Source organism: Pongo pygmaeus, chromosome 19 (genome assembly GCF_028885625.2).
Source record: "Pongo pygmaeus isolate AG05252 chromosome 19, NHGRI_mPonPyg2-v2.0_pri, whole genome shotgun sequence".
Taxonomy (NCBI): domain Eukaryota; kingdom Metazoa; phylum Chordata; class Mammalia; order Primates; family Hominidae; genus Pongo; species Pongo pygmaeus.
The window spans coordinates 72,605,076-72,625,455 of NC_072392.2; the positions used below are offsets into that span (position 1 = coordinate 72,605,076).

At 41.8% G+C, this 20,380-nt stretch overlaps 1 protein-coding gene across 42 annotated transcripts in view; it reads left to right on the top strand.

The window, feature by feature from the left end:
- Positions 1 to 20,380, top strand: part of CDK12 (cyclin dependent kinase 12) — a 106,194-nt gene that overhangs the window by 54,071 nt on the left and 31,743 nt on the right. For 16 of the 42 annotated variants that reach the window (XM_054457258.2, XM_063656867.1, XM_063656862.1 and 13 more), the window contains exons 9-13: positions 360 to 437; positions 2,071 to 2,187; positions 4,618 to 4,749; positions 9,349 to 9,560; positions 10,542 to 10,994. In XM_054457258.2, the coding sequence (XP_054313233.1) occupies positions 360 to 437; positions 2,071 to 2,187; positions 4,618 to 4,749; positions 9,349 to 9,560; positions 10,542 to 10,994 (992 nt within the window). Of the gene's footprint in view, positions 1 to 359; positions 438 to 2,070; positions 2,188 to 4,617; positions 4,750 to 9,348; positions 9,561 to 10,541; positions 10,995 to 15,257; positions 17,140 to 20,380 lie in introns of those variants that run through there. The other 26 variants (XM_063656851.1, XM_054457241.2, XM_063656854.1 and 23 more) reach the window with 5 other exon arrangements.

Genomic DNA, 20,380 nt, shown 5'->3' on the forward strand with positions numbered 1-20,380 from the left:
CATCCTTGTTTATTTATTTTTTGTTAGTATTGTTCTTTAATTTTGAGCATCCCTGTAAAATTGTCTCTAGTTATTTCCTTAATTACAATGGCATGATAGAAAAGGACTCTTGACTCCCTTTCTCTGATCATAGAGTGTCCTTAATAGGTGGCAAAAGTTTGATCTGCTGGCAGATTTAAATCCTTTATACTGTCTGTTTCACTGCAAGAAATATTTTCTCTTTGGAAACTCAGACACTGAAATTTGGGGCTATTTATCTTGGTTGCAACCCGACATATTAATAATATAAAAATTTTTTGAGACACTTTAAATAGGCTCTAAGAATTTCTCTTCTGACCTCTCAATTTTACCTTTTCTAGATGTATTCTTGGGGAACTGTTCACAAAGAAGCCTATTTTTCAAGCCAATCTGGAACTGGCTCAGCTAGAACTGATCAGGTACAGCTGTACATGTGCTCTTGAGTGCCCAGGTGTGATAGGTATTCTCATCCTCCAGTTTCTAACACTTTCTAGTCATTCTGAATGAGTTTATGTTTCTTATGTCCAAGTAAGTTTCTCTTAGTCAGGTTTACCATCTATTTTGTCATAGGCTATACATATAAAGAAGTTTTATTTCACCTAATTTTTAGATCTTACCTTGCATTTTTTTTATTAGCTCTTCATATAAAAGCATACCATTTTTGGGATGGCTCTTCCATTCATAGCTCAGATTAGGTTAAATTTATTCAGCAAACATTTATTGAGCCTGTTATACAACAGATTACTTTTAACGTTAAACTTTAGGATTCAGAGATAAAAAATAGGTCCCCACCTTCAAAGAATTTAGAGTTTAGTAAGGTATATAGCATGTAAATAGTTATAAAATACAACCTATAATAGAAAATATGGGGAAAGCCCAGGATTGGGCTGGCATTTGGGTGGGTTTGTTTTTGTTTTGTTTTTTTTTCAATAAAATTAAAGGGAAGAATATAGCAGGCCAATGTTTTTTGTATTTTTTTTTTTTTAATAGACAGGGTCTCGCTCTGTCACCTAGACTGGAGTGCAGTGGTGTGATCATAGTTCACTGCAGCCTTAAACTCCTGCACTCAAGTGATCCTCCCACCTTACCCTCCTGAGTAGCTTGGACTACACCTGTAGTCGCAGCTATTTTTCGTTCATTTGTTTTGTAGAGACAAGGTCTCATTATGTTTGTTGCCTGGGCTGGAACTCCTGGGCTCAAACAATCCTCCCGCCTTGACCTCCCAAAATGCTGGGATTACACACGTGAGCCACCACACCAGCCTAATGTAGACTTTTTTTTTTTTTTTTTTTTTTGAGACGGAGTCTCACTCTGTCACCCAGGCTGGAGTGCAATGGCGTGATCTCGGCTCACTGCAAGCTCCACCTCCCAGGTTCAAGCCATTCTCCTGCCTCAGCCTCCTGAGTAGCTGGGACTACAGGTGCCCACCACCACACGCGGCTCATTTTTTTGTATTTTTAGTAGAGACGGGGTTTCACCATGTTAGCCAGGATGGTCTCGATCTCCTGACCTCGTGATCCACCCACCTCGGCCTCCCAAAGTGCTGGGATTACAGGCGTGAGCCACCGTGCCCGGCCAATGTAGACGTTTTTTAAAGGTGATAAAGGTGATTTTTTTGTTGTTGTTATTTGGTAAACTGTTGATTATCTCTCAAAATTTTCAGTCTTATACTCTCTTCTCATCTCACAGTTTACCCTATAGGGGTACTATAGGACCAACTTAGCCCTTTGTAATTACTATTAACTGAACAGAACAAAACTGGTAATAAAAACCTGTATGGGGGGATTAAAACATTTCACAAATCCAAGTAATGTGGATCATTTAGTATTATTATCCCAGTATTTTTTCTTTGCTCTGTTATAACCAGTTCTTTCTGTTCTATGCCTTTCTGCCCTTAAAGCAGTAATGTCATATTTTCCTTTTTGCATGCCCTCTAATGTAATAAGCAGATTCCCCAGACCTCAGAAGGTAATAATTTCTGCTTCTGAAACCTCCAGAATTCATGATGTTGACTCACTCACTCCATTGTTCTTGCTTTTGCTTTGTTTTCAGCCGACTTTGTGGTAGCCCTTGTCCAGCTGTGTGGCCTGATGTTATCAAACTGCCCTACTTCAACACCATGAAACCGAAGAAGCAATATCGAAGGCGTCTACGAGAAGAATTCTCTTTGTGAGTTTGGGGAAAATGTACATCTCGTTTCTGTGTCTGGCTAGTATTGGGACTTGACTTTTTCCTGGTCTGGGGAGTTAATGTTGTCCCAATTTATCATGGCAACACAGTGTAGGAAAACATTTTAGTTTTGAACAGTATATGAGTTTTATCATAGTCCTTTTGTAATTTTCTCTTCCGAAGGCTTTAGACAATAGAAAACCATTTTATTTTGAACAATATGTAAATTTTCTCATAGCCTTCTTGATCTTCCCATGAGAAAAAGAGAATGGAATTTTTGACTTCATGGGTTTTGTTTGTTTGTTTTTTAAATTGAGACGGGGTCTTGCTCTGTTGTCCAGGCTGGAGTGCAGTGGCACGTTTAGGGCTCACTGCAGCCTTGACCTGCTGGGCTCAAGCAATCCTCCCACCTTAGCCGCCTTTTTTTTTTGTTGTTGTTGTTTTTTGAGACAGAGTCTCACTTTGCCACCCAGGCTGGAGTGCAGTGGCATGATCTTGGCTCACTGCAACCTCTCCCCTCTGAGTTCAAACGATTCTCCTGCCTCAGCCTCCCAATGTAGTTGGGATTACAGGCCTCTGCCACTGTGCCCAGCTAATTTTTGTATTTTTAGTAGAGACAGGGTTTCAGCATGTTGGCCAGGCTGGTCTTGAACTCCTGATTTTGTGATCCACCCACCTCCACCTTCCAAAGTGCTGGGATTATAAGCGTGAGCCACTGCGTCCGGCCCCACCTTAGCCTTCTGAATAGCTGGGACCACAGGCACCCACCACCACACCTGGCTTTTTTTTTTTTTCCGTGTAGAGATAGGGTCTCCTAATGTTGCCCAGGCTGGTCTTGAGCTCCTGGGCTCAAGTGCTCTTCCTGCCTCAGCCTCCCAAAGTGCTGGGCTTAAACTTTGAGAGGTTGAGGCAGGAAGATCACTGGTTGTGCTACCACGCCTGGCCATGTTTTGGTTTTGTTTTCTTCTTAGTTTTTTCCGTCTCTGTTATTTTATTTTACTTTTTTTAACTTTAATAGATGGATAGAACTGGCCATATTTTTGTGTGTGTCACCTAGGTTGGAATGCAGTGACACGATCTTGGCTCACCACAACCTTCGTCTCCCAGGTTCAAGCAATTCTCCTGCCTCAGCCTTCCAAGTAGCTGGAATTACAGGCACCCGCCACCATGCACAGTTAATTTTTGTATTTTTAGTAGAGATGGCATTTCACCATGTTGGCCAGGCTGGTCTTGAACTCCTGACCTCAAGTGATCTGCCCACCTCAGCCTCCCAAAGAGCTGGGATTATAGGTGTAAGCCCACCACACCTAGCCAGAATTGGCCATATTTTTTACTTGTGTTATATATAGCACGGCATTTCTTGTTTGTTTGTTTGTTTGTTTTTGAGATGGGGTTTCACTCTTGTTGCCCAAGCCAGAGTGCAATGGCATCATCTCGGCTCACTGCAGCCTCTGCCTCCTGGGTTCAAGTGATTCTCCTGCCTCAGCCTCCTGAGTAACAAGGATTACAGGCACGCACCACCACACGCAGCTAATTTTTTGTATTTTTAGTAGAAACGGGGTTTCATCATGTTAGCCAGGCTGGTCTCGAACTCCTGACCTCAGATTATCCGCCCGCCTCGGCCCCACAAAGTGCTGGGATTACAGGCATGAGCTACTGTGCCCGGCCCAGCATTTCTTAAATCCTGTGTGGGAGCAAATCTGCTTGCTTGTGTTAGCCAACCTCCAGCTTGCTTTCTTTGGTTTTACATGGAAATTCCAAGACTTTTTTTTTTTTTTTTTTTTTTTTTTTTTTTTTTTGAGACCGTCTCACTCTGTCACTTAGGCTGGAGGAGTGCAGCAGTGTGATCTTGGCTCACTGCAACCTCCGCCTCCTGGGTCCAGGTAATTCTCAGCCCTCCGAGGAGCTGGAATTACAAGCGTGCATCACCATGCCTGGCTAATGGGGTTTCACTGTGTTGGCCAGGCTGGTCCTGAACTCCTGGCCTCAAACGATCCACTCGCTTCAGCCTCCCAAAGTGCTGTGTGGGACTATAGGCGTGAGCCACCATTACCCATCCTTTTTTTTTTTTTTTTTTTTAAAAGAGATGGGCTCTTGCTCTGTTGCCCAGGCTGGAATGCAGTTGTGCAGTAAGAACTCATTGCAGCCTCAAATTCCTAGGCTCAAGTGATTTTCCAATGTCAGCCTCCCAAATAGCTGAGACTACAGGGTGCACAGCATTGCACCCAGCTAATTAAAAAATATATATATTTGTAGAGATGAGGTCTCAGTATGTTGTCCAGGTTGATCTCAAACTTCTGGCCTCAAGCAGTCCTACCTTGGCCTCCCAAAGTGCTGGAATTACAGGTGTGAGACCCTTTGAAACAAAATTACAAATTTGAGAACTGTAGGGTCATTGTGAACTTGTCCTTTCTGTGTTCTTTTACATAGCATTCCTTCTGCAGCACTTGATTTATTGGACCACATGCTGACACTAGATCCTAGTAAGCGGTGCACAGCTGAACAGACCCTACAGAGCGACTTCCTTAAAGATGTCGAACTCAGCAAAATGGCTCCTCCAGAGTAAGTGCTGGTAGCCATGTTGTGACCCTAAACCTTTCCCTGGGCCTTAGACAATGAGAAACTCATAAAAGAACCACAAATGCCCAGTAAGACCCGAATGAAAGAGGTGTCTTTGAGTATTATGGTTGAGGTTTGTTTTTTTTATTTTATCTTTGTTGTTTTTTCTTTATATAAGTAATAGATTTAGCTTTGATACTTGTTCTAATTTGACTCAAGCTGTCTTCTTTTGTCCCTGGATCTCCATCCCAGAATATTGTTCTATAGAGCCTCTTTGAAAGTATTCCTTTTAGATTTTTGTGGATTTGTTTGTTTATTTATTTATTTTTGAGATGGAGTCTCTGTCGCCCAGGCTGGAATGCAGTGGCGCAACTCAGCTCACTGCAACCTCTGCAGGGTTCAAGTGATTCTCCTGCCTCAGCCTCCCGAGTAGATAGGACTACAGGCACACACCACTACACCCAGCTAATTTTTGTATTTTTAGTAGAGACAGGGTTACACCTTGCTGGCCCAGCTGGTCTCGAACTCCTGACCTCAGGTGACCCACCCTGGCCTCCCAAAGTGCTGGGATTACAGGCGTAAGCCACTGCGCCCAGTGTGTTGTTGTTGTTATTGTTGTTGTTGTTTTGAGATGGAATCTTGCTCTGCCTCCTCCACCTCCCGGGTTCTAGCGATTCTCCTGCCTTAGCCTTGCAAGTAGCTAGGATTACAGGTGCCTGCCACCACACCCGGCTAATTTTTTTGTATTTTTGTTTTGTTTTGTTTTATTTTTTGAGATGGAGTTTCGCTCTTGTTCCCCAGGCTGGAGTACAATGGCACAATCTCAGCTCACCGCAACCTCCGCTTCCCAGGTTCAAGCGATTCACCTGCCTCAGCCTTCCCAAGTAGCTGGAATTACAGACACGTGCCACCATGCCCAGCTAATTTTGTGTTTTTAGTAGAGACAGAGTTTCTCCATGTTGGTCAGGTTGGTCTCGAACTCCCGACCTCAGGTGATCCGCCCACCTCGGCCTCCCAAAGTGCTGGGATTACAGGCATGAGCCACCATGCCTGGCCATTTTTTTGTATTTTTAGTAGAGATGGGGTTTCACCATGTTGGCCAGGCTGGTCTTGAACTCCTGCCCATCTTGGCCTCTCAAAGTGCCGGGATCACAGGTGTGAGCTACCGTGCCTGGCCTGTTTGTTTGTGTGTTTTGAGACGGAGTTTCACTCTTCGCATCCAGGTTGGAGTGCAGTGGTGCGATATCAGCTCACTGCAATCTCCGCCTCCCGATTTCAAGCAATTCTCCTGCCTCAGCCTCCCAAGTAGCTGGAATTACGCCACCATGCCCGGCTAATTTTTGTATTTTTAGTAGAGACAGGGTTTCATCACGTTGGCCGGGCTGATCTTGAACTCCTGGCCTCAGGTGATCCGCCCACCTCGGCCTCCCAAAGTGCGGGGATTACAGGTGTGAGCTACCGCTCCCAGCCTTTTTTGTTTTTTCCGAGATGGAGTCTCTCTCTGTCGCCCAGGCTGGAGTGCAGTGGCGTGATCTCGGCTCACTGCAACCTCCATCTCCTGGATTCAAGCGGTTCTCCTGTCCCAGTCTCCTGAGTAGCTGGGATTACAGGTGCAGGCCACCACGCCTGACTGATTTTTTTGTATTTTTAGTAGAGACAGGGTTTCACCATGTTGGCCAAGCTGGTCTCAAACTCCTGACTTCAGATGATCTGCCTGCCTCAGCCTCCCAAAGTGTTGGGATTACAGGCATGAGCCACCACTCCCAGCCTTTTTTTTTTTTTTTTTTCCAATTGTAGAAATGGGGTCTCACAATGTTGTCCAGACTGTCTCAAACTCCTGGGCTCAAGTAATTCTCCCGCCTCAGCCTTCCAAAGTCATGGGATTACAGGCAGGAGACACATGCTTGGCCTCCTTCTGGTTTTTGCTCTTAACCATTCCTTCTGCTGTAATCATGCATGTCTCTGGTGACCATGTATATCTCACACTTGCAGAGATAGTCCCAGTTTTTTGGGGGTTTTTTTGGTTATTATTTTTTTTGAGACAGAGTTTCAGTCTTGTTGCCCAGGCTGGAGTGCAGTGGTGTGATCTCGACTCACCACAAGCGTTTCTCCTGCCTCAGCCTGCCGAGTAGCTGGGATTACAGGCATGCGCCCCCATGCCTGGCTAATTTTGTATTTTTAGTAGAAACAGAGTTTCGCCATATTGGTGAGACTGGTCTTGAAGTCCCGACCTCGGGTGATCTGCCTGCCTCGGCCTCCAAAAGTGCTGGGATTACAGGCATGAGCCACTGAGCCCGGCCAACAGTCCCAGTTTTAAATGGTTTGCATCACTGCCAGTTTTTTTTGTTGTTTTTGTTTTTTTCTGAGACAGGGTCTCTCACTCTGTCACCCAGGCTGGAGTGCAGGGCACAATCTCAGCTCACTGCAACCTCCACCTCCCAGCTTCAAGCGATTCCTGTGCCTCAGCCTCCTGAGTAGCTGGATTACAGGAGCCCAGCACCACAGCTGGCTAATTTTTGTATTTTTAGTAGAGATGAGGTTTCACCATGTTGACCAGGCTTGTCTCCAATTCCTGACCTCAGGTGATTCACCTGCCTCGTCCTCCCAAAGTGCTGTGATATAGGCGTGAGCCACCGCGCCCAGCCAGATTACTGAATTTTGATGTAAGAAATAAGATCTTTCGGTCGAGCACGGTCACTCACGCCTGTAATCCCAGCACTTTGGGAGGCCGAGGTGGATGAATCACCTGAGGTCAGGAGTTCAAGAGAGCCTGGCCAACATGGTAAAACCCCGTCTCTCCTAAAAATGCAAAAAATTAACCAGGTGTGGTGGTGTGTGCTTGTAGTCCTGGCTACTCGGGAGGCTGAGGGAGGAGAATCGCCTGAACTCAGGAGGTGGAGGTTGCAGTGAGCCGAGATTGTGCCAGTGCACTCCTGCCTGGACCATAGAGTGATACTCCATCTCAAAAAATTAACATAAAAGAAATATGATCTTTTAATATGTCTCTATTTCATTAAAATCTTATGAATGCCTCTGTATTGTATTGGAACTTCAGAGGTTCATATCCCACATTATAGCACATAAAAAGTCTTTTATCTGGCCTGGCACGGTGGCTCATGCCTGTAATCCCAGCACTTTGGGAGGCTGAGGCAGGCAGATCACCTGAGGTCATGAGTTCGAGACCAGTTTGGCCAACATAGTGAAACCCCGTCTCTACTAAAAAATACAAAAATTAGCCAGGCATAGTGGCGTGTACCTGTAGTCCCAGCTACTCAGGGAGATTAAGGCAGGAGAATCGCTTGAACCTGGGAGGCAGAGGTTGCAGTGAACCGAGATTGCACCACTGCGCTCTAGCCTGGGCAACAGAGCAAGACTCTGTCTCAAAAGAAAAGAAAAAGAAAAAAAAAGTATTTTATCTTTGAATTTGTCAGTGACAGTATTATAGCTTTAATGTCAAATTTTGGGGGTCATTTTCTTACCTTAAAGACTGCATGTCTTAAAAATGGATAGGATGTTAGTTCATGAGTAGGTAGTAAGTAATTCTAAATCTGATTGCTCCAAAGAAATGTCCAAATTCATTTATTTTTTTGAGACAGACTCTTGTTCTGTTGCTCAGGCTGGAGTGCCAATGGCGTGATCTCGGCTCACTGCAGCCTCCACTTCCCACGTTCAAGCAGTCCTCCTGCCTAAGCCTCCATAGTAGCTGGGATTACAGGCACACACCACCACACTTGGCTAATTTTTGTATTTTTAGCAGAGACCAGGTTTCACCATGTTGCCAGGCTAGTCTCGAACTCCTGACCTCATGAACCGCCTGCCTCTACCTCCCAAAGTGCTGGGATTACAGGCGTAAGCTACCGCGCCCAGCCAAATTCATTTATTACACTAGAATATTGATACATTGAATATGACTTGAAACATATAAGGGTTTTACTGAAATTTGGGAACTCCTATTATAGAGAGATTTTTATAGTAAGATTTGACCTACTTGGTCTGGTTGTATGGGAGAATCTGGACTAAGTTATACGTAGTGCTGAACTCCACAGATGAGCAAGTTGATATCCAGTCATAGAAATTCTGTGGGCAGAAAGGGGAAAGAACTAGTCTTTGGTCCTCACAAACCAAATTACACATAAGTTGATTTTGCACAGAGATGTTTTGATCATGATACATGGTTCCATGGTTTAAGTCACCACCTTTCCTCGACCTTCTGTATACATTAACAAGCCAGCCATTACTGTCCTCCTCTTTATTCCCTACTGAAACTTGACCAATACAGTTCTCCTTTATTCTTGTTATGCCAAGGAAAGACAGTATTTATATGGGAATTTATATAGCTGGTCTGTACCTAGTATTAGCAAGATCCTCCTTTCTCACTATGTAACTTTCTTGGACTTTTGTACTTTCATTTCCTCAGACTACCATCTGCCATGATTTATTTTACACTGCTGTTACCTACTTACTAACTTTTTTGGTTATTTTTGTTTTCCTTATTCTTTACATTTCCCACAGTCTTTGCCTTCCCATTTTAATCCTTTGCTCCTCCATTCATTCACTGCTGCATTCCCATACATATTTCCCCTTTGCTTTGTCTTTTTCTAGCCTCCCCCACTGGCAGGATTGCCATGAGTTGTGGAGTAAGAAACGGCGACGTCAGCGACAAAGTGGTGTTGTAGTCGAAGAGCCACCTCCATCCAAAACTTCTCGAAAAGAAACTACCTCAGGGACAAGTACTGAGCCTGTGAAGAACAGCAGCCCAGCACCACCTCAGCCTGCTCCTGGCAAGGTGGAGTCTGGGGCTGGGGATGCAATAGGTCAGTGCCAGAATGGGGCCTTTGTGCTTTTGCTAAGCGTATTTGGCAGGTTTTGAAGGTCAAGTGTAAGGAGTTTGTGTGTGTGTCTGTTTTTTAGTTTTTGTCCAGTGAACCATTAGGAAAGAGGTTAATGTCCTCATTATGGCAAGAAGGAGATTAACCAAGTTTTGTACATATGGTCCAGAAAGTCTACAATAGATCATTTTCCTTTCCTGAAATATGTACGGAACACTGTATCTCAATTAGATGTGTGGCATAAATCAGTGAATTAGGTAAGCCAAATTTAATTTAAGGTTAGTTCACCCGTGACTTTATAAAACACATAATTTGGAGCCTTGTTTATATTAGATTTGATAAGACCTTCATAGAATCTAATTGTTAAATTACAATTGCTAAATGTTGTTTTATAGACTGTCATTTTGATCTAAATGTATCTGAAACTATATCATATTGAACTATTATAACAAAGTAGTTCTCCTGTGTTATGACCAATTCTTTGGGACAAAAGATACTCTTTTTTCTGGTTCACTTTCCCTCCCTTCTTCACTTATAGCAGTGGCTCTTAATACTGGCTGTACATTAGAATCATCCTGGAAGCTTTAAAAACAAATATGCCTATACGATTGCCTATCTCTAGGGATGGGTCCTGAGGCATCTGAATAGGAGAGATTTTTAAATCTCTCTTAGTAATTCTGATGTATAATAAAGGATTGAAAATCACAGAACTTGAAAAATACAGATAAAGTGAAGTCACTTTTATGCACAATCCAAAGATGTTTTAGTTATTAGTGCCTGTATTTCTTAAGCGAAAGCATAAAGAATAAGAAAATGTGTCATGACATTTTGAGGCATGAAAAAATGAGACATTTAAAATGAAAATTTCATTTTTTGGATATTGTAAGTTGCTGTTGCCAGTTGAAGAAGGCAAAGGGCCCTTGGCCTATCTGATCCTCTTATATTGGCTTCACTGTCTTTCAACAGGCCTTGCTGACATCACACAACAGCTGAATCAAAGTGAATTGGCAGTGTTATTAAACCTGCTGCAGAGCCAAACCGACCTGAGCATCCCTCAAATGGCACAGCTGCTTAACATCCACTCCAACCCAGAGATACAGCAGCAGCTGGAAGCCCTGAACCAATCCATCAGTGCCCTGACGGAAGCTACTTCCCAGCAGCAGGACTCAGAGACCATGGCCCCAGAGGAGTCTTTGAAGGAAGCACCCTCTGCCCCAGTGATCCTGCCTTCAGCAGAACAGACGACCCTTGAAGCTTCAAGCACACCAGCTGACATGCAGAATATTTTGGCAGTTCTCTTGAGTCAGCTGATGAAAACCCAAGAGCCAGCAGGCAGTCTGGAGGAAAACAACAGTGACAAGAACAGTGGGCCACAGGGGCCCCGAAGAACTCCCACAATGCCACAGGAGGAGGCAGCAGGTAAACAGACCGGTCATGAATCTCATTGAGCTCAGGTGCTGTTGATACCCTCTTGAAAATCTCTTAACATTTTTTTTTCCCCCACATCAATGGCCTTGGTTTCAGTTATTCTGTAACCTAGTCTACAGGAGAACATAGCACCAAGTAATGTATTTCTCGCTTGGCTTCTTTTATTTAAGTCTCAAAGCTTCCCAAAGCACCTTTCCTATACTGATTGTTTTTCCACTTCCTAGGAGATAGGTAAGTAAAGCCCCTGTGTTCTAACCAAGGAAACCACAGCCATAGCTAGTGATGCATCTTGAACCACACATCTTGAACTGTGTGTGGTGGCCAGCTAGTCCTAGCACTTGGAAATCTGACTTCCAAACAAACCATTATCAGACTATACTTCTTTATCTCTAGTGGAGTGGATGCTGAATGCCAGTCTTTCCTGGAAGATACAATCAAGAAAACCCTAATAAAATATCATTGTTAATTTCCTGAAGAATAATTTGGGAATATTTCTAAGTAGATAATTAACAGTATACATTTCTTTTCCCAAAAATAATAGTGTATAAGAACAATTCCTTTAAATCTGTTTCTGATAGAAGCAATTGAGTGGACCCCAGATCAGGAAGTGCGTACATTATAAAGAAAAAAAGGAAAATGGGGATAAGTTATACTTTAATCTCTCATGACCATAGCGTGCAATTTATTAGAGGGAAAAGCAGTTTAAATTCTTTAATTCTGATTCACACTGTATTTGCAAAATCTTTACTTATGTAAAAATGTTTTTAACTCCTTGGAAATTCTCACTGTCCATGAAGACCCCATGAATTGGGGAATAAGAAGAGGCTCGAGGGCTGAAGAGATACATTAATCTTCAACTTTAGGGTCCTACATTCACATTTCATATGAGGTGGTGCAGAAAGTATATGTTTTAAGGCCTGGCCTATGGCCAGAAGTTGTTGGATTTACTTTTCAGAGGAAAGTGTAGAAATGCCATGACTAATTATTGCAGTCACCCCTGGATTATTCAGCTGATGCCTCTACAGTGGCTCACTTGTTCTTGTTTCTCCCCTGCTATCTCTATTTAGCCCTTTCACTGTTAATTAGCACTTCCACCAGAGGGCAGACTGTATAAACCAGAGAAGGTGACAGCCTATTAATTGGGCTGCTGTTTTGCTATTCTGTACTTATTGGGAAGGGTGATAAGTTGAAATCAAATGAGTAAAATGAAGGGTTTTGTTTGTTTGTTTATTTGTTTGTTTGTTTTTGGAGACGGAGTCTTACTCCATTGCCCAGGCTGGAGTGCAATGGCATGATCTTGGCTCACTGCAACTTCCGCCTCCTGGGTTCAAGCGATTCTCCTGCCTCAGCCTCCCGAGTAGCTGGGATTATAGGCATGCACCTCCATCCCCAGCTAATTTTGTATTTTTAGTGGAAACGAGGTTTCAACATGTTAGCCAGGCTGATCTCAAACTCCCAGCCTCAGGTGATCTGCCCGCCTCAGCGTCCCATAGTGCTGGGATTACAGGCTTGAGCCACTGACCCCGGCCTGAAGTTTTAAATTTATTTTTACATTTCAATAATACATCCTTATTGTTGTCAATCCTAAAAGTCTGTACTATTTTTTTGTTTGTTTTGAGACAGAGTCTCTGTCGCCCAGGTTGGAATGCAATGGCGTGATCTTGGTGCACTGCAGCCTCTGCCTCCTGGGTTCAAGCAATTCTCCTGCCTCAGCCTCCCAAGTAGCTGGGATTACAGGCACCTGCCACCACACCTGGCTAATTTTTTTTTTTGTATTTTTAGTAGAGGTGAGGTTTCACTGTGTTGGCCAGGCTGGTCTTGAACTGCCGACCTCAGGTGATCCACCCTTCTTAGCCTCCCAAAGTGCTGGGATTACAGGTGTGAACCACCACACCCAGCCAAAAGTCCATACTTTTAAGGATTGACAACATTGATACTTTAGATCACAACAATATGATTTATAATTCATATTTTAAGAAGTATTAGGCTTATTTTAATAAGTTTTTTTGTTTGTTTATTTTTGAGATGGAGTCTCGCTCTGTCACCCAAGCTGGAGTGCAGTGGCGTGATCTCAGCTCACTGCAAACCCTACCTCCCAGATTCAAGCGATTCTCCTGCCTCAGCCTCCTAGTAGCTGGGATTACAGGCATGTGACACTAGGCCCGGCTAATTTTTTTGTATTTTTAGTAGAGACGGGGTTTAACCTTGTTGGCCAGGCTGGTCTCTAACTCCTGACCTCAAGTGATCTGCCTTCCTTGTTCTCCCAAAGTACTGGGATTACAGGCCTGAGCCACCATGCCCAGCCTTTGCTACTTTGGAATAGAATTTTTATTTTACACATATGAAAGAATTTGACCTCAGTTGTTCTGTTGAAACATAATTAGGCTATTTACATAAAAGGCAAAGTTTGAATACAAAAAAATGGCATAGTTGGGAGAATGTAAGTTTAGATTATCTCACTTTTACAGTTATACATTTTTAAGTTATTTGACCTCGGTATTAAAAATCCTCATGTTCCATTTTATGTGTAGTCCAGAAATACTTTTTAAATAACTGGTACAGTGATGTCCTTATATAGAGAGTGTTGAAAGCAAAAGGCTTTGAAATCTATCATTACTTGTAGTCCAGTTTGCCCTCCTTTTTCAGCATGTCTACTCTCCATGTTCAAAATTTTCCATGGCTAATTTTTTGTCCATAAATTCATTTTCCCCTGCCACCCTGTCAACCAGCCAATCAGTCAACAAATAACTTGGGTGGGTACTATACATACGGTCACCAATTCATTCCTGAACTGGGTACTATACATAGGGTCACCAATTCATTCCTGAACTGTCCCGGTTTTAAAGCTGAACATTGACAACCTGGAAAACCCCCTCAGTCCCAGACAAACTGGGACTGTTAGTCACCCTGCTTGGATGTTACGTGTAACACCTGACCATCTTTTGTACTGTACAACCTTACAATTTTGTAGTGTTTTCAGAGTGCTTTCATCTGCATGCTTAAGGGAATACAAACTTAATTACTGATTGTCTTTGCAAAATATAATTAAGGTAAATATGCTACAAAAATATCTAATTATAACTAAAAACTGTTTTTGGCTTGTTTTGAGTAATGACTTTACATCACAGCTTAGATAATTGAAGAATGACTATATATATATATTTTAAAATATGCTTCCATAGGGAAAAGAAAAATCGGTCATTTGGAAGATATCCCAAAACATTAAATCTTTTCTTCAGCAGGATGACTCTCAATTTTCTAAAGGCATTGTTCTGACCATACTTCTGTCTCAGTGGTTTTCTTTGTCCTCAAACTCATACCATTTTACATCTCTCCTCTCCTGCCTTGGCAGGAGTTCATTATCAGACAATGTTTATCATGCTTAAGCACATTTAGGCAGTAGTGGAAAAAAGAAAGTCTGGTGGAAGTAGTTCAAGAAAGACAAAAGATCTTTGTAAAGAACTAAATATTCAGTTCTTGTCACTGTCTCCAAGATAAACAGATGTTTATCAGCAGTTCATTCTGCATGACACTGCTATAGTGATTTTTTGTTCATAGCATGGAAAAAAATGCAGCAGTTAGGAAAACAAAATAGAAAATTATGATAGAAATTAGTCTTTAAAATTACTGTAACATAGGAAGCTGAATGATAATATGGTAGTTAAAATCCTTTCAGACTATGATTTTGGGGAGAGGTGACTAAAGTTTGGAGAAGCAAGTGTATTTTTATACATGACAGTAATGAAAACTTTTTACTTTATTATCTCTCCTGTATATTCTTTAAGTTTTATTTCAGGTTAACCTATGTCATCAAACATTCTGTAAAATGTGTTAGCCAAGTCCACCCAAGGTCTCTGTTGTACAGCAAGATTATGTCCTAGAAATGTGACCACAGCATGTATATTGTTCCCTCTCATCTTCCTTCCTTCTGCTTTGTTTTAATGTTTCCATCTAACAGCAAAAAGGGGCAGGGAGTCTGCCAACAGCCTACATATTAGAACAGTTCTTTAAAGGAAGGAAATGGAGGAAATCTTAGACAAAAATCAGGATAATCATTTGAAACATATGATATTTTTACACTAGCTGTTAGATCCAGGATGCACCTGTTTTACTTTTAATCATTTGATTTATTTATAATTGCAATTTTCTGATCCCAAGATTTTATTCTTTATATATCTGGTTACTTATATTGATATTTGTTTATGTTGCACAGTGTGTGTGTGTTTGTGTTTATAATCACATGTGCTTTTTAAGATGGTGTTTAAAAGAAGTAACCCTTCCACAGCATGTCCTCCTCACATTCTTCCACCAGAGAAGAGGCCCCCTGAGCCCCCCGGACCTCCACCGCCGCCACCTCCACCCCCTCTGGTTGAAGGCGATCTTTCCAGCGCCCCCCAGGAGTTGAACCCAGCCGTGACAGCCGCCTTGCTGCAACTTTTATCCCAGCCTGAAGCAGAGCCTCCTGGCCACCTGCCACATGAGCACCAGGCCTTGAGACCAATGGAGTACTCCACCCGACCCCATCCAAACAGGACTTATGGAAACACTGATGGGCCTGAAACAGGGTTCAGTGCCATTGACACTGATGAACGAAACTCTGGTCCAGCCTTGACAGAATCCTTGGTCCAGACCCTGGTGAAGAACAGGACCTTCTCAGGCTCTGTGAGCCACCTTGGGGAGTCCAGCAGTTACCAGGGCACAGGGTCAGTGCAGTTTCCAGGGGACCAGGACCTCCGTTTTGCCAGGGTCCCCTTAGCGTTACACCCGGTGGTCGGGCAACCATTCCTGAAGGCTGAGGGAAGCAGCAATTCTGTGGTACATGCAGAGACCAAATTGCAAAACTATGGGGAGCTGGGGCCAGGAACCACTGGGGCCAGCAGCTCAGGAGCAGGCCTTCACTGGGGGGGCCCAACTCAGTCTTCTGCTTATGGAAAACTCTATCGGGGGCCTACAAGAGTCCCACCAAGAGGGGGAAGAGGGAGAGGAGTTCCTTACTAACCCAGAGACTTCAGTGTCCTGAAAGATTCCTTTCCTATCCATCCTTCCATCCAGTTCTCTGAATCTTTAATGAAATCATTTGCCAGAGCGAGGTAATCATCTGCATTTGGCTACTGCAAAGCTGTCCGTTGTATTCCTTGCTCACTTGCTACTAGCAGGCGACTTACGAAATAATGATGTTGGCACCAGTTCCCCCTGGATGGGCTATAGCCAGAACATTTACTTCAACTCTACCTTAGTAGATAAAAGTAGAGAATATGGAGAGGATCATTACATTGAAAAGTAAATGTTTTATTAGTTCATTGCCTGCACTTACTGATCGGAAAAGAGAAAGAACAGTTTCAGTTTTGATATGGCTCAGGAGAGGCTCTTTGATTTTTAAAGTTTTGGGGTGGGGGGTTGTGTGTGGTTTCTTTCTTTTGAATTTTAATTTAGGTGTTTTGGGTGTTTTTCCTTTAAAGAGAATAGTGTTCACAAAATTTGAGCTGCTCTTTGGCTTTTGCTATAAGGGAAACAGAGTGGCCTGGCTGATTTGAATAAATGTTTCTTTCCTCTCCACCATCTCACATTTTGCTTTTAAGTGAACACTTTTTCCCCATTGAGCATCTTGAACATACTTTTTTTCCAAATAAATTACTCATCCTTAAAGTTTACTCCACTTTGACAAAAGATACGCCCTTCTCCCTGCACATAAAGCAGGTTGTAGAACGTGGCATTCTTGGGCAAGTAGGTAGACTTTACCCAGTCTCTTTCCTTTTTTGCCGACGTGTGCTCTCTCTTTCTCTCTCTCTCTCTCTCGCTTGCTTGCTCTCGCTCTCGCTGTTTCTCTCTCTTTGAGGCATTTGTTTGGAAAAAATCGTTGAGATGCCCAAGAACCTGGGATAATTCTTTACTTTTTTTGAAATAAAGGAAAGGAAATTCACACTCTTACATTGTTCTCTGTAACTCTTCAATTCTAAAATGTTTTGTTTTTTAAACCATGTTCTGATGGGGAAGTTGATTTGTAAGTGTGGACAGCTTGGACATTGCTGCTGAGCTGTGGTTAGAGATGATGCCTCCATACCTAGAGGGCTAATAACAGCATTTAGCATATTGTTTACACATATATTTTTATGTCAAAAAAAAAAACAAAAACCTTTCAAACAGAGCATTGTGATATTGTCAAAGAGAAAAACAAATCCTGAAGATACATGGAAATGTAACCTAGTGTAGGGTAGGTATTTTTCTGAAGATACATCAATACCTGACCTTTTTTAAAAAAATAATTTTAAAACAGCATACCGTGAGGAAGAACAGTATTGACATATCCATATCCCAGCATGTGTACACCCTGCCAGTTCTTTTAGGGATTTTTCCTTCAAAGAGATTTGGATTTGGTTTTGGTAAAAGGGGTTAAATTGTGCTTCCAGGCAAGAACTTTGCCTTATCATAAACAGGAAATGAAAAAGGGAAGGGCTGTCAGGGTGGGATAATTTGGGAGGCTCCTCATTCTGGCTTCTGTTTCTATGGAGTACCAGCATGTAGAGTGTTTTAAAAACAGATACATGTCATATAATTTATCTGCACAGACTTAGACCTTCAGGAAACATAGGTTAAGCCCCCTTTTACAAAGAAAAAGCAAACATACTTCAGCATCTTGGAGGGTAGTTTTCAAAACTCAAGTTTCATGTTTCAATGCCAAGTTCTTATTTTAAAAAATAAAATCTACTTAGAAAGGTGCATTACTTAAAAAAAAAAAAAAAAAAAAAGAAAAAAAAAAAAACTTTAAAGAAATGAAAGAAGAACCCTCTTCAGATACTTACTTGAAGACTGTTTTCCCCTGTTAATGAGATATAGGTAGATATCGGTGTGTGTATTTCTTTATTATTCTCTGGTTTTTGATCTGGCCTTGCCTCCAGGGCCAAACACTGATTTAGAAAGAGAGCCTTCTAGCTATTTTGGCATTGATGGCTTTTTATACCAGTGTGTCCAGTTAGATTTACTAGGCTTACTGACATGCTATTGGTAAATTGCATTAAAGTTCATCTGAACCTTCTGTCTGTTGACTTCTTAGTCCTCAGACATGGGCCTTTGTGTTTTAGAATATTTGAATTTGAGTTATTGGGCCCCACTCCCTGTTTTTTATTAAAGAACTTGAGCCTGGGATACTTTCAGAAGTATCTGTTCAATGAAAAAAAGTTGGTTTCCCATCGAATATGAATAAAATTCTCTATATATTTTCATTGTATTTTGGTTATCAGCAGTCATCAATAATGTTTTTCCCTCCCCTCTCCCACCTCTTATTTTTAATTATGCCAAATATCCTAAATAATATACTTAAGCCTCCATTCCCTCATCCCTACTAGGGAAGGGGGTGAGTGTATGTGTGAGTGTATGTGTATGTATGATCCCATCTCACCCCCACCCCCATTCTGGGAATCTTTTAAAATGGAAACAAAGTTTGGTAGTTTTGACTATTTCTAAAAGCAGAGGAAAAAAAACTTATTTAAAAATCCTGGAATCTGTATGGAGGAAGAAAAGGTATTTGTTAATTTTTCAGTTATGTTATCTATAAACATGATGGAAGTAAAGGTTTGGCAGAATTTCAACTTGACTATTTGAAAATTACAAACCCAATTAATTCCATTCAAAAGTGGTTTTTGTTTTGTTTTAATTATTGTACAATGAGAGATATTAAGTCTATTAAATACATTATTTTGAACAGATGAGAAATCTGATTCTGTTCATGAGTGGGAGGCAAGACTGGTTTGACCGTGATCATTTTTGTGGTTTTGAAAACAAATATACTTGACCCAGTTTCCTTAGTTTTTTCTTCAGCTGTCCATAGGAACGATAAGTATTTTAAAGCAACATCAAATCTATACGTTTAAAGCAGGGCAGTTAGCACAAATTTGCAAGTAGAACTTATATTAGCTTATGCCATAGACATCACCCAACCACTTGTATGTGTGTGTGTATATATAATATGCATATATAGTTACCGTGCTAAAATGGTTACCAGCAGGTTTTGAGAGAGAATGCTGCATCAGAAAAGTGTCAGTTGCCACCTCATTCTCCCTGATTTAGGTTCCTGACACTGTATTCCTTTCTCTCTCTTGTTTTTGACCCCCATTGGGTGTATCTTGTCCATGTACAGATATTTTGTAATATATTAAATTTTTTTCTTTCAGTTTATAAAAATGGAAAGTGGAGATTGGAAAATTAAATATTTCCTGTTACTATACCACTTTTGCTCCATTGCATTTACTTCTTAATCTGTACCCCATGAGCATATCTAATCATGTATAAAGGACGTTTTTCCTCCACTTTATCTTAGGGGTTCTCTGTCTCAGAATCATTATAGACTCATAAACTCCCCCTCCCAGCAAAAGGTTATCAGGATTTGAAGAGGTGCTTGAAAACGCTAGACTAGGAACTAGAGAATAAATGAGTTGGGAAAAACCATAAAATGTGATTTTTTTTAAGTAGAAAAGTTATACAAATAATGGTACCAAACCATCAAAAGAGTTGAGCTTCATGTACCCTGACTCCTCCTGACAGGAGAGGTAAGTGGGTTTGAGCTCAACTGTCATCAAGGGAAGTTGGTAAGAGGCTGTTTAGACCCAAAGGATAGTCTTAAACCAGACTTCACCACCCACCCTACCCCAGTTCCCATGTTATTACATGCAGAGTCAGCATGGGGATTAGTGTACCTACCTTTGTTGAGATTCCCGATGTGTTGCCAATCCAGAAAGTCAATCAAAAAGTTGTTTAAAAGTTAAAATCTCTGTTGTTTCCAAAATCTTTCCCATCTCCACCTGAAGACAGAATTGCTTCCCCTTCTCTTTCATGGCTTAGAACACAGGATAAATTTGCCCCTGTGGTATGTGCTGCAATCCTGCTAGTTATGACAAATAGGCAGAGGGCAGACAAAGTCCACTAGGAGAAAGAAAGAGGGGCGATAGGTATCTGAAGTTGTAAATGGGGTGAGCAAGTCATACAAGAAGGTTAAGGGATACATCAGAGCAAGGGAAATTAGAAGGAAGTTGAATTCAAAAACTGGTGATGATGAGAGTTCCTCACCTGTTTTTGAATCGTCAAAAGTTTAAGTGGTGTTCCCTTGCCTGTGGGTTAAGTCACATCTTAGAAGGAGAATGGAGAGCTCAAGATTGTTCCAGTTTCTGGAATTATGTGCTCCTGGTTGCAAGTTCATAATTGGGGTATAAACTTCAACCTACTAGAAAATACTGTTTTCACTTCATAGCAGTGAAAATTGAAGCAGTGTCTTTTCAATTCTGGGCCTAAAGGCTGAGGACCTTACTAACCTAGATTTTTCTGTCATACCCAAGGCCATTTCTAACCGGAAACCATGCTGTTCAGTACCTCAATTTCTTAGGCAC